The 14,041-nt window shown below is 47.7% G+C and overlaps 1 protein-coding gene across 1 annotated transcript; it reads left to right on the forward strand.

The window, feature by feature from the left end:
* Positions 1 to 4,491: 4,491 nt before the first annotated feature.
* On the forward strand, positions 4,492 to 12,228 carry LOC142843341 (carbonyl reductase [NADPH] 3). Its single transcript, XM_075960580.1, has 3 exons — positions 4,492 to 4,941; positions 6,336 to 6,443; positions 11,584 to 12,228. Exons 1-3 carry the CDS (start codon positions 4,653 to 4,655, stop codon positions 11,994 to 11,996), a joined length of 810 nt encoding a protein of 269 aa, XP_075816695.1. The 5' UTR covers positions 4,492 to 4,652; the 3' UTR covers positions 11,997 to 12,228.
* The last annotated feature ends 1,813 nt before the right edge of the window (positions 12,229 to 14,041 follow it).

The raw sequence follows: 14,041 nt of genomic DNA on the forward strand, positions 1-14,041 counted from the left end.
TAAAACTTTTCTTAAGGTAAAAATACTATCTCAAAATTAAAACTTTCTGTTTTGATATTAATGGTTGTATAGAGTACTAACTAAAGCCGGGCAATGGTAGCGCACGCCTTTAATCCCAGCACTCGGGAGGCAGAGGCAGGCGGATCTCTGTGAGTTCGAGACCAGCCTGGTCTACAGAGCTAATTCCAGGACAGGCTCCAAAGCCACAGAGAAACCCTGTCTCAAAAACCAAAACAAACAAACAACAAACAAAAGAGAGTACTAACTAATTCTAACCTTAGGCTTCATTTAGCTTTCTGTATGTGACATCAGGCCTGAGTCTGAAACAGGTATTTAGGAATTAAACCTGTGTATCCTGGATGTATTTAATAGATTATGGTCCTTTAACATCCCCAAGATCTACTGCATGTAACATTTAAAATGTTTAAGTTTTCTGCAGTGAATGATAACATTTTTTTCTTTTTTTATTGATATTTATTTATTAATATTTATTTATTATGTATACAATATTCTGTCTGTGTGTATGCCTGCAGGCCAGAAGAGGGCACCAGACCTCATTACAGATGGCTGTAAGCCACCATGTGGTTGCTGGGAATTGAACTCAGGACCTTTGGAAGAGCAGGCAATGCTCTTAACCTCTGAGCCATCTCTCCAGCCCCGTTTTATTGATATTTATTGAGCTCTACATTTTTCTCTGTTCCCCTCCCTGCCTCTCCCATCCCCCTTCAACCCTTCCCCAAGGTCCCCATGCTCCCAATTTACTCAGGAGAGCTTGTATTTTTCTACTTTCTACTTCCCATGTAGATTAGATCTATGTGAGTCTCTTAGTGTCCTCATTGTTATCTAAGTTCTCTGGGATTGTGGTTTGTAGGCTGGCTTTCTTTGCTTTATGTTTAAAAACCACCTATGAGTGAGTACATGTGATAATTGTCTTTCTGTGTCTCAGTTACCTCACTCAAAATAGTGTTTTCTAGCTCCATCCATTTTCCTGCAAAATTCAAGTTGTCGTTATTTATTTCTGCTGTGTAGTACTCCATTGTGTAAATGTACCACAGTTTCCTTATCTATTCCTCGGTCAAGGGGCATTTAAGTTGTTTCCAGGTTCTGCCTATGACAAACAAAGCTGCTATGAACATAGTTTAGCACATGCCCTTGTGGCACAATTGAGCATCCTTTGGATATATACTCAAAAGTGGTATTACTGGGTCTTGAGGAAGGTTGTTTCCTAATTTTCTGAGAAATCGCCACACTGACATCCAAAGGGGTTGTACCAGCTTGCATTCCCACCAGCAATGGGAGAGTGTTCCTTTTCCCCCACAACCTCTCCAGCATAAGTTGTCATCAATGTTTTGATCTTGGTCATTCTTTCAGTCTAAGATATTTCAGACTACTCATTGCCCTGCCTCTACTTCCTGCCTGGCTATTGGCCAATCAGCATTTTATTAAAAAATAATACAAGTGGGGCTGGAGAGTTGGCTCAGCGGTTAAGAGCACTGGCTACTGGCTGTTCTTCCAGAGGTCCTGAGTTCAATTCCCACAACCATATGGTGACTCACAACCATTGGTAATGAGATCTGGTGCCCTCTTCTGGCCTGCCCATTTACCTGCAGGCAGAATACTGTATACTTAATAAATAAATACTATCTTTAAAAAAAATAATAATACAAGTGACAGGATAAAAGACCACTGACCCACAGCACAGTCCTTCAAAATTTCCTGCTCCACAGAAAAGTCTGTCGGATATTCTAAGCCTGTAGGCCAGGTATGGATGCACCAAAGTTACAGAGGAAACCTGGGTGAATATCTGGACAGCCAGATATTTCTGTCATCTCTTAATTTTTTGGAAGACACTTTCTCTGCACTTCCTGTTTACTTGGGTAATAATAATTCCTCCTCAGGTCTTTAATGGGGTTGACTGAATAGTTACGGTCATCCTAATCATGGTAGGAAGTAAATTAGCTACAAAACTTTGAACTCTTCAGGAGAGGACATCTAACAGAGTCATCTCTCTAAATTTCCCAAACACATATGGACTGAGCATTGAGAATGTATTTCTTACTTGATAATTGTTCTTGCTATCTCTAGCTTTATTTTTATTAAGGTTATTACCTTTCCTTTCTATTATTATTAGACATTACCTGATTATCATTTTTATTGTATATCATATTTTGTATAACATATTTTACTATGTTAGCATTAGAAACTTCCCTTTTTAATTAAACAAAAAGGGGGTAATGTTGTGGGGATTTTGTCTGTGTTGTTGTCTGATGCTCAGTGAAGTCAGGCATTGGTTAGAGAGGCAGAGTTCGCATTCAGTTGTCCAGAATGGATCGCAGAGCTCCCCAGCGAACTTAAGGAAAGGAGGTCTCCAGCAAATAGGAGGCTTTTGAGACAAGAAGCAAGTGGTGGCGGGTGTGTCACAGCCATGGTGATTGTCTCGGGTTCTTATATTTATATTTGCCCCCAAGTTTTCTATTATAATAAATAGTGAAAAGAAATCACTCTAGTTCTATTGAGAATAGTTTCTGAGGGGTTTTGTTTTTGGGCAGAGAATGGCCGTTTCAAAAGCTAAAACCAGCCCAAGAGAAAGTAATTAGTCTCTGAACCTGAAAAATCCCAGTCTCTCCGTAATACTGAAATTCCAACTGGGTCCAGCAGTCTCTGCTGACAAAGAACCTCTTTCTAGGAGTTCTGTTCACAGCCAGACCCAGCTTTTTATTTTTCAGGAACTTTCATTCACATCAGTATGCTAGGCAAGTGTGAGAGCACTGAACAACACTCCAAAATCCCCACTGGTCTTTAGGGAAGAAAGCAGTGGAATCCCAGCACTCGGGAGGCAGAGGCAGGCAGAGCTCTGTGAGTTTGAGGCCAGCCTGGTCTACAGAGAGAGTTGCAGGACAGCCAGGGCTACACAGAGAAAGAAAGAAAGAAAGAAAGAAAGAAAGAAAGAAAGAAAGAAAGAAGGAAGGAAGGAAGGAAGGAAGGAAGGAAGGAAGGAAGGAAGGAAGGAAGGAAGGAAGGGGAGGAGGAGGGAGGGGGAGGGAAGGAGGGAGGGAGGAAGGGAGGGAGGGAGGGAGGAAGGAAGGAAGGAAGGAAGGAAGGAAGGAAGGAAGGAAGGGTGTGTTCTGATTCACAGTGGAGGGTCCTGCCCATTATCGTGGGATCATAATGGCAGGAACATGGCACAGACGGTCTAACTGTGTCTGCAGTCAGGGAGCTGAGAGAAATGTACACCAGTGCTCAGCTCACGTTTCGTTTTGCGTGTGTGTGTGTGTGTGTGTGTGTGTGTGTGTGCATGTATGTGCCACTGTGTGTGGGGTGGGGTGTCTTTGAGTGCCAAGGCCAGAGGTTGACATCAAACGTCTTGCTCCATCCATCTCCTCCCGGTTTTTTTGAGGCAGAGTCTCTCACTTGAACCCAGACCTTGCCAACTTGGCTAATCAGCTTGCTTCTAAGGGCTGGAATTGCAGACCAGCCAGGAATCCTGCCTCTGGTTTCTAAGGGCTGGGATTGCAGACCAGCCACCCTGTCCCACATTTATGTGGACCTCGGGGATTTGAACTCTAGTCCTCATGACCTTTACCCACTGAGTCAGTTCCACAGCTTCAGCTCGGCATCCCATCCTGCCTTCTCACCCCAGTCAGCCTATTGAGAAAGTCCCTCACAGACACACCCAGAGGTCTGTCTCTCAAGCTAACCATCACAGGCGCACCAGCCCCTCCTGGAGCTCATCATTCTGACCTCTGGGATCTTTTGAAAGAGAAGGTGGAGTCAGGAATAAGAGGCTGGGGCAGTTTGACAGGATCCGCAGGGGAAACGCTGAATCACCGTGAGGACTTAGTTGTCCTTAAACCCCGAATTGCTAGCCAATCCCTGGGATCAACGCCGACTGGGATTCCACCGAAAATGGGAGGAGGTCTAAGTTCACGCCCACACTTAGACAAACCTGGAATTTTGTTTCTGAATTCGGTCTCGTGGGGAGAGGATTCGCATCGTTCTAGACCCTTATAGGTCTACCTACATACTTGGGAAAACCAAAAAGGCCGGCAGTGCTGGCTCCTGTAGGTGTGCGGATTACATAAAAAAAACGGTCCTGTAAATGGGAGCCTGCTCTCCCACGTGCGTGCGCACCGCGACCTCCAGACGCGCAGAGCTCGCCCACACCTGTCAAGTCTCCTCCCAGGCTCTGTTCCCTAAAGCAGGCAACCGGGAATCGGCGCTACAGCGGCTCAGGTTATCAGTGCAGAAGCAAGTTCCCCAGAAGCAAGCATTTACATTTTGCACAAAACGACGGGCTCCGGTCCAAGAAAATTACGTTGACTTGTTTTCCTCCTTTTGAGGTTTTCCCAAAATAGTTGCTTCCATCCGACTGCCAAGAGTCCTGCTGACCCCCTCCGATTTCTTTGGGAGCAGGTCTCTGACCCACACACAGCTCCGAGCTCGGATGACTACCTCGGCGGGCTTGAGGAAAGAGGCGGACCCTTCGGGAACAGATGGCCCCTCCTCGGAGGGGAGGGACCGACGCCCAGGGCCTTGTTCTCTAGCAGTCGCTGCGCCGGGTCCCAGAACTTAGTCCTGCGCCACGATTCTAACCACGCGTGGCCCGCTGCCCAGCCGGCCCTGCAAGCCGGTGATCCGCGTGTCCCTCCGATATGTCATCCTGCAGCCGCGTGGCGCTGGTGACCGGGGCTAACAAGGGCATAGGCTTCGCCATTACGCGTGACCTCTGTCAGAAGTTCTCCGGAGACGTGGTGCTCACCGCGCGGGACAAGGCGCGTGGCAAGGCGGCGGTGCAGCAGCTGCAGGCGGAGGGCCTAAGCCCGCGCTTCCACCAGCTGGACATCGACGACCTGCAGAGCATCCGCGCCCTGCGCGACTTCCTACGCAGGGAGTATGGGGGACTTAACGTGCTGGTCAACAACGCGAGCATCGCCTTTAGAAGTAGGTGCGGGGCTCCAGGAGGAGATGCCCGGGGTTCTTCGAGGGTGCTGGGCAGCGAGCGTTGGCGATACGAGAGGGCTGCGCCATCTCCTCTTGTCGCGCCCAGCTCACACCCTGCGCGGCGGGTTCCCGCGTGCCGTGACTCGGGTGCGGGCCTGCCCAGGCGCCCCACTCCACGCCCCGCCTGCCCAGCCGGCCAGCGGCCTGTGCTGGCCTGTGCGCTGCCGGAGGCCGTCCTTGGAACTTTCAGCTGCGCTTGTTTGCGAGAAAACCGGCCTCTTGGGAGTGGGCCACGCCTTGCCAAGCTCATCAGCTTTCTGTCCCGCGCACGAAGGCTTTTCTCACAGAAGGGTCTTCCAAAAGCGGTTAGAGCTTTCACTTTGCGTGAAACAAGGGCGCATTCATAGATGCCAGGAGACATCTGCTGAGGACAGGAAATGGGTCGCCCAGACACAATTAGCGCGCGCTGGCACGATAGTGGGTTTCCTACAGGCTTTAATGGAGCGTTTTGAGAAGCTCTAGCAAAAAGGAAGCGAGCCCCGCTTCCCTCCTCCTGGGCACTAAGGTTTGTTATCAGACTTGCAAGTGTGGTTTTGAAAGCATCTTCCTTAAGGGGGGGAAATAAAAATCGCTTACTCTAATAAATGCTCAATTAACAAAGTTATCCAGTTGTCACGTGCTGGGAACAAAAACAAACAGGCCAGCTTCACTTTAAATGCTGGTGGGACAGAGACAATTGTGGAGCCTAAGTCTCCCTCCTGTCTGTCCTGGGCAGCCACCTGTGCCTTGCATGAGACCCAAGGTACACTTCCACCCGCCCGCACTTCCAAACTCAGCCCCTGGACTTGGGGGGCGGGGGGAGGGGGGAATTCACCACCCCAGCAACTGTCAGCCGCTGATGGAGGGGGTGTGATCTTCAGCCCTGCAAAGCTCCCGCTTCTTCTGGAAGTGCAAGCGCTGAGTGTGCAAATCCGAGCCCCAGCCTTCCACAGGCAAACTGAGGCCTTAGACCTGCTGCGTCAGAGCCTGCATTGTCACCCTCTACCCTGGAACCGCCTATGTGCATCCCAGCTTGAGATGAGAAGACCCAACTAGGTGTTTTTGAGGTGTGGCCTGATCGCTGATCTTGAGAAACTTGGGGTGTGAACCGGAAAGTTCTTTCCCTATGCTCACAAGAGCTTTAAAACTATCAAGATCTAGTTTAGAGATTGTGTGCATGTGCGTGCGTGCGTGCGTGCGTGCGTGCGTGTGTTTGAAGATGTTTACATCGCCATGCTCAGCAGGACTGTTCTAAATTTAACTTACTTCTTCTTTGCTATGTGATGGGATCCACCTTCTCACTGGAGTTTCAGAGGGAAATGTAATTCCTCTTTTTTTGCTTATGCTTTTCAAAGTGGATGATTCAACGCCCTTCGACATTCAAGCAGAGACGACACTGAAGACGAACTTCTTCGCCACTAGGAATGTCTGCACGGAGTTACTGCCCATCATGAAGCCACATGGTAAGCCCAATGTGGGACTGATGTCCCTCAGGAAGCAGCCATGGGTCCCTCAGACTGGGCCACCTACAGGAGTCACCCTGAGCTGCTATGTGCTCATGAGTTGCAGGGTAGAAAACACCTTTTTCCCCCCATCTCAAAGTGTCTGACTTCTCCCTTGAGCCTTTTAGCTGTGGTTTTCAGAGCTCTGTGGGACAGACTGGTGTTCTTGGGTCGGTGTCATGAGCTCAACCCTCCAACACAGGATGTAGCATGTTTCCCAAGGCCGTGATGTCAGAGAGTCCTCCCCTGTGATGTCAAAGAGTCCTCCCCCATGATGTCAGAGAGTCCTCCCCTGATATTGCAAGGATGGGCCTGCCCTTAGCTTGTCTGGCCTTATGACATTCCTTCTATCTTTCTTCTTGTATAAAATTTCAGAAAACTTACATGAAAGTTTTTATTCTAAATGTTGTAAGCTGACTGAGAGAATCCACAAGCAATGTTCTTTGGTGGGAAATATCTTACCTGGGGGTTCAACAGATTATAATTTCCCTCTAATGACGTTTATGCCAGTTCTGCTGATGTATACATGAGAACCATCTCATCCACAGAGCCTGGCGCTGACTTGGGGACACAGATTAATTAACAAAGAATCAGACCTGGGAAATGGCCAGTTCTGCTGGGGGAGAGGAGCAGAATGCTTCTCTGAAGATTCCCCCCCCCCCCAAGATTAGCTGTGATATTGAGGGGAAACCCTGTGGCTGTTGTTTTTTAAATGTAATTTTCAGAGCTAGAGAAATGGTTCAGCAATTAATAGCACTTGTTCTTGCAGAGGACATGGGTTCTGTTCTTATGGCTCCCAGCACACACATAGCTCACAGTCATCAGTAACTCTAGTTCCAGAGGATCCGACATCCTCTTCTGACTTCCTTGGCCACAAGGCATGCATTTGGTGCACATACATACATACAGGCAAAACACTCATACACACACAGAAAATAAATTTAAAAAATGCAATTTTCAGCCGGGCAGTGGTGGCACACACATTTAATCCCAGCACTTGGGAGGCAGAGGCAGGCAGATCTCTGAGAGTTCGAGGCCAGCCCGGTCTACTGAGTGAGTTCCAGGACAGGTTCCAAAGCTATAGAGAAACCCTGTCTCAAAAAAAAAAAACCACACACACTTTTTTAAACATTTTGAATGAGAATTAACTCGAGATACAAGAGTTTACCTTCCTCTGGTTTTGTTTGATGGTGGTTGTTTTGAAACAGGATTTCACTCCATAGTCTTGTCTGGCCTTGAGCTTGCTGTGTAGACCAGGCTGGCCTTGAATTCTAATGCCCTCTCCTACCTTTGCTTCCTGGGTGCTGGGATCCCAGGGGTGCTCCTACCTTTATTTCCTGACTTCTGGGATTCCAGGGGTGCTCCTACCTTTATTTCCTGACTTCTAGGATTCCAGGGGTGCTCCTACCTTTATTTCCTGAGTTCTGGGGTTCCCAGGGTGCACTATCACACCATGGGATTCAAGGGGTGCTCCACCATACCATGGGATCCCAGGGGTGCTTCATCACACCATGGGATTCAAGGGGTGCTCCACCATACCATGGGATTCTAGGGGTGCTCCATCACACCATGGTATTCTAGGGGTGCTCCATCACACCATGGGATCCTAGGGGTGCTCTACCAGTTTAGCTGTAAGAAATTTTCAATCTGAAAAGTGTGGTAAGAGAGGAATTTGAATTCCTGCCCACCCACCTGCTCACACCCAACCTGCAAGGTCACTCCTCCATCATTTTCTTAGTGTGACAGGATCACAGAAAGTCTGTGGGCACTCCACACCCGTCGTCCCCAAACTCAGGAGCCTGAGATTCTGGAGGTCAGCTTGACCTACACCACCTGATCAAATACAATTCATTCCATTGAAATAAAAATTATGGTATCAGCAGGGCGATGGTGGCACACACCTTTAATCGTAGCACTCGGAGGCAGAGGCAGGTGAATCTCTGTGTCTACAGAGAGAGTTCCAGAACAGCCAAGGCTATACCAAAAAAAAAAAAAAAAAACCCTATGTCTTGAAAAAAAAACAAAAAACAAAATAAACAAACAAACAAAAAAAGAATTATAGCATCAATGTGAACCAAGCTATTTGGAAGGTAAAGAAAAGCCCCAGGTTAGCCCAGCATGTCAGCAGAAGGAAGGGTGTCACATCTTTAATCAACCTGCAATTTCCTCCCCAAAGGGAAATCTGATTTATTGTATGGCTAGAATATTTGGCTTTGCTAAACATATGTTCACTGAGGGATGCAGTGCTAACCATTGTGGGCTCTTACTATTAAGCTTTTAACATATTACTTATAACAAACTTGCTTACTTGCTCAAGACAAAAATAACTTAAATAACTTAAAGCAACAATTAAGCCACTAGAGGGAGCTACTTGCCTGTTCTCTCTAAAAAGAGGCAGGCGATGTTTCTGGATGGGTGGAGACACACACACATACACACACACTCACACCTTGTTATGAGGCTGACCTTTGATCTCCCCCAGTATTTCTCACACATGTGCACTCAGATCAAAGAGAACACAAGACAGTTTCTCCCCATAATTCCTCGAAGGCATCCAACAGCAGCTACAATTAGTGTTCACTTTCTTCTTTGCCCTCCTGCCCTCTCTCCCTTCCTTCTATATGGACTTTGCAGACCTGAAACTGTTTAACCCAGGCTGGCCTTGAACTCATGGCAGTCCTCCTGCCTCAGCCTCCCAAGTATTGGAATTATATTATGGACCCAAAAATGCCTCTTTAGTAGCTATGAATTTTTGTCAATGTGAATATTAATTCTTATTAACATTAATTAGAATGTTATTGCTAATTTATATTAATGAAACCAGAACCAGGGTGGAGAATAGGTCTCCCTCCTGTGTAGATGTGGTCATCACTAGGTTCATCACCCCCAGGAGCGGACTGATTCTGGTTTAGGCTCAGGGATGCAGGTGGAAATGCAGGTGACTGCCCACAGCCCTAGCTAACTGTGCAAACTCAGGGAATTAAGAGCTTTGATACTGAAGGAAGAAGGCATGGTCCCTTGGGATGCAGGTTATAAGTAGGTGAAGAACATGTATTGAGGGAAGAAGGTTTTTTGTTTTGTTTGGTTTTGTTGTTGTTGTTTTGCTTTTTCGAGACAGGGTTTCTTTGTAGCTTTGGAGCCTGTCCTGGGACTAGCTCTTGTAGACCAGGGTGGCCTCGAACTCACGGAGATCCACCTGCCTCTGCCTCCCAAGTGCCGGGATTAAAGGCCTGCGCCACCGCCACCCAGCGGTTTTTACAGAACTGCCCAGTGATTCTGTCACCTGACATGATGATTTGGGTCTAGAAATCATAGCAGTAAGTCTGCTGGGTCTGGACTCGGGGGTAAAAGAGAAGCTTCTCTGTTGCTTAGAAACAAACAAGAACACAACAGCAGCTAAAGGATATCTGTTCATGCTGGATGAGAGCTTTGAACAGAGGAAAAGGTGGGTCGCTGATGCAGGAAGAACCGAGGATTGCAGTTTGCACAGCACATCCATCTTGGTGGCGCAAGTGTTTAGGAGGCCGGTCCTGGCTGTGCGTAGGGTGTGTTTGCCACTGCGGTATTTTTAATCATAGGGCTGTGGGTGGCCCCTGGGTCCCGTGTCTGTTCTTATGTGTCTCTGCTGTGAAAACATCAAACAGATGTGTTCCCGAGGACTCCTTCCCTGATTCTGTATTTCACTTCCCTCTTGGGTGGTCCCCAGCTGCCACAGATCTCCTACAGACCTAACGTGCCACATCTTTGAAGCAAGTTCTGTTAAACCTTTTCCGCTTATGCCCTTTTTACTCTGGGGAAATTTAGTGCTGCACCAGGTCTATGAAATAGGCATACAAACCGACATTTTCTGATGATAAACAATCAAGACGTTTATTTTAAAATAATTCCTATTACAGAGCTGAAGCTATAGCTCAGGTGGTAGATAGACAGCTTGCCAAGCATGGGTTCAGGGTTCAGTTCCTAGTGCTATACAAACTGGATATGGTGGCATATGCCCGTATCCAGAGGTGGGGGCCGGAGGATCAGGAATCCAGGATCATCCTCAGCTCCTTAAAGAGAGTTTGAAGTGAACCTAAGCCGCATGAGGCTCTGTCACCAAGAAAAAAAAATGAAGCCAGGTGGTGGTACACACCTTTAATCCCAGCACTCAGGAGGCAGAGGCAGGAGGATCTCTGAGTTAGAGGCCAGCCTGGTCTACAGAATGGGTTCCAGGACAGCCAGGGCAACATAGAGAAACCCTGTCTCAAAAAACAAACAAAAAAACAAAAACAAAAACCCCAGAATTTATCATTTAAGATTAAGGCAAGCTTGCACGCTAATGAGATGCATATGCTTTATTTGCATAGAGGTTCTGATCTTGGTTGAATATTTGGTGCTGTAGGATGTAGCCTATCTTCACCATTCTCCAAAAGTCAAGCAGTATTTTGATTTTATAACCATTAGTACCAATAACACCTCTTCACATGAGTATATTACAAAACGGTGGAAGCATGTTAGGGCCATTTCAAAAGTAGCTGCAAGTTCTACGCTACGAATGCATTCCACTAACTTTTATGAAACTTAAATCAGCAACTCCAGCAACAGTAGAATAGAATTGCTGTGGAAGAAAAACCTGGTGGCCAGTGGTAGAGATGTGTTTGTCCCTTTGGAATACACACACACACACACACATGCACGCACACACACACACATGCACGCACGTGCACACACACGCACTCGTGCCCCTGGGTGTATAGATTGTATGTCTTCAAGACTGGCTTTCTATTTTTATTTTTTGTTTAATTTCTTTGGGGTGTCTTTGCGTGTGCATGCGCGTGCGTGCGTGCGTGCGTGCGTGTGTGTGTGTGTGTGTGTGTGTGTCAGAGGACAAACCACAGGAGTCAGTTCTCTTCTTCCACTTTGGGGCCTCAGAACAGAACTCAGGTCATCGGGCTTGGAGGCAAGTGCCTTTACTTGCTGCGCTGTCTCTGCGGCTCCACCTTCTATTTTTATCGGCAATTGAACACAAACTGCATGGTGACCGCAGCACAGCGGCGCACACAGCCTAGCGCCTGTGAAGTTCCCGCTGTGGTGCAATGCTCCCCGGTGTTGTCTGTTGCAGGGAGAGTGGTGAACGTCAGCAGTCTACAGGGGTCAAAGGCTCTTGAAAACTGCAGTGAAGATCTTCAGGAAAAGTTCCGATGCGACACCCTTACAGAAGGGGACCTGGTCGACCTCATGAGAAAGTTTGTGGAGGACACCAGAAATGAAGTCCACGAGAGGGAAGGTTGGCCAGACTCAGCCTATGGGGTGTCCAAGCTGGGTGTGACGGTCCTTTCAAGGATCCTGGCCCGGCAGCTGGATGAGAAGAGGAAAGGAGACAGGATTCTACTCAATGCCTGCTGCCCGGGCTGGGAGGGCTCCAGGACCGCGGAGGAGGGGGCTGAAACCCCTGTTTACTTGGCCCTCCTGCCTCCAGATGCCACTGAGCCTCAGGGCCAGCTGGTCTGTGACAAAGTTGTGCAAACATGGTGAACATCTGCTCTGACTTAATGTGTAGTAAACGCTGGCGAGAAGTGAACGGAGACTGATGTAGTTTGACCCTCACTGCACATTGAGAAGGAAGGGCCCTTTGTACCTGTGTGGTTCCACAATCAAAATCTGAAACGATTTGCTGTGTCCAAACTCTTTTCAGTCCTTAATTTTACATCCAGTCAATTGGTCCTGCTTTGTTTTTCAAATTAAAAAAAAAAAAGGTTTGCTTTTACTTTATGTATATATGCAAGTGCCATGTGTGTGTTCACGGGCGCACGTGTGTGTGCACGCGTGTGTGTGCACGCCTGTGCGGTGTGCGTGCCTGGCGCCCATAGAGGCCTAAAAAAGGTGTTGGATTCCCTGGAACTGGAGTTACAGGTGTTTGTGAGAGACCCCTACAAGAGCAGCAAGCGCTCCTAACAACCAAGACATCTCTCCAGCCCGCAGCCTTCTTTTACTTCACTGATGAAATCCAACATCTACTCAGCCAGGCTGTAGCTCCTACACCACTAACGGTCCCAGCAAGCTTCTGTGTGGCTTCCACAGCCACGTGTCCCCCCTGCAGCCAGTCTCCAGAGTCCTGCTGCTGGTGGGGATCTAGCGAAGAAGCACCCAGCATGGCAGGCTCGGCTTAAACACAGGAAGTGGAGAAGTAGGAAGTGGAGAAGTCAGCTGCCTAGACTTTCCTTTCTCCTTCCTCTCCAGCCAATCCCAGCTTTGAGGGTGGAGCCATGAAGCAGGAGAACACTCATGGGTGTGCTGCCTCTCCTCTGGATGCTCACGGTTAAGTGACAAGTGTAGGTGACTTGGTCTCGCTCTAATAAAAGCCGGACTGGTAGAACTGGCTTAGGGCTAGAGCTGTGAATGGCCACACCCATCCATGTGCTCAGAGGGACAGACCCAGGCAGGTCATAGACAGAGGGAAAAATAGGTCAACCCTCAAGAGGAGCATTTACCAAGGGGCCTGGGGACTAGCTTGCCTCCAAAAATGTCTGTTCCTTTGCCTCAGATAGTTCCCAAGAACATGGACATCTAGGAGATGCTTCAAGGTACTCTCATGTGCCTATGATTCCTCATTCCCTTATCTACATGGGATTGAACTGCTGCTGGCAGCGAAAGGAACTTAAGTCTAGAAATGGTTTGCTGTAGAGAAAATAATAATTGGGTTTAGAACCCAAAGGGAAGCAAGGTCACGACCTAAAGGCCCACCACTTACTGGCTTGTGTGTCATGCTGGTGTTACCCAACGTGGCTCTGTGTAACCAGCGTGGTAACGCGTTATGGCTGATGACACTATTGTTTTCCTTGCTGTTCCTTCACTTTGGGTTTTTTTTTTTTACGGGGAGGGTGTAGCATACAAAAAAGTAAGTTTCATGGTGATTGCTGCATATATACCATTTTATTTTGTTATTTTTATAAGCTTTGTATTATTTATTACTGTGGAGTATGTGTGTGTGTTAATGCCATATGATGAGTAAGTCATGCCATCTACATGCCACGGCATGTGTGTGGAGGTCAGAGGACAGCTTTCAAAAATCGTTCTCACCACATGCTTGCCAGGGATCTGCGGGCTTCTGGTTTGTATGGCAAGAGCTCATATTTTCTGAGTGTTCTTGCCAACCTGATTTGGGGAGTTTTTTTAGATGGGGTCTCGCTCTGTAGTCCAGGCCTAAATCTATGCCGTCTAAACTTGTATCAGTGCCCGGCTCCAGCCCCTTGAGTGTGAGGGTTACAGGATGAGCTCCACACCCTGCATTCAGTGTTCAGGCGAACATATAATCTCAGAGGCATTAATTCACTCGTCCTGGATCACACAGCTGTGGAGAGCAAGGCCACTCTGAATAGAGTCCCTTGATACCTGACACTGGGCACATCTGGTTTCTGTTACAATTCTCGAGGCCATGGTGTGGTGGTTTGAAAGAAAATGGCCCCCATTGGGATTTATTGGCACTATTAGGAGGTGCGGCTTTGTTGGAGTGGATGTGGCCTTTTTGGAGGAAGTATGTCACTGTGAATGTGGGCTTTGAGTTCTCATATACGCTCAAG

The sequence above is a fragment of the Microtus pennsylvanicus genome, chromosome 1, assembly GCF_037038515.1.
Source record: "Microtus pennsylvanicus isolate mMicPen1 chromosome 1, mMicPen1.hap1, whole genome shotgun sequence".
NCBI lineage: Eukaryota > Metazoa > Chordata > Mammalia > Rodentia > Cricetidae > Microtus > Microtus pennsylvanicus.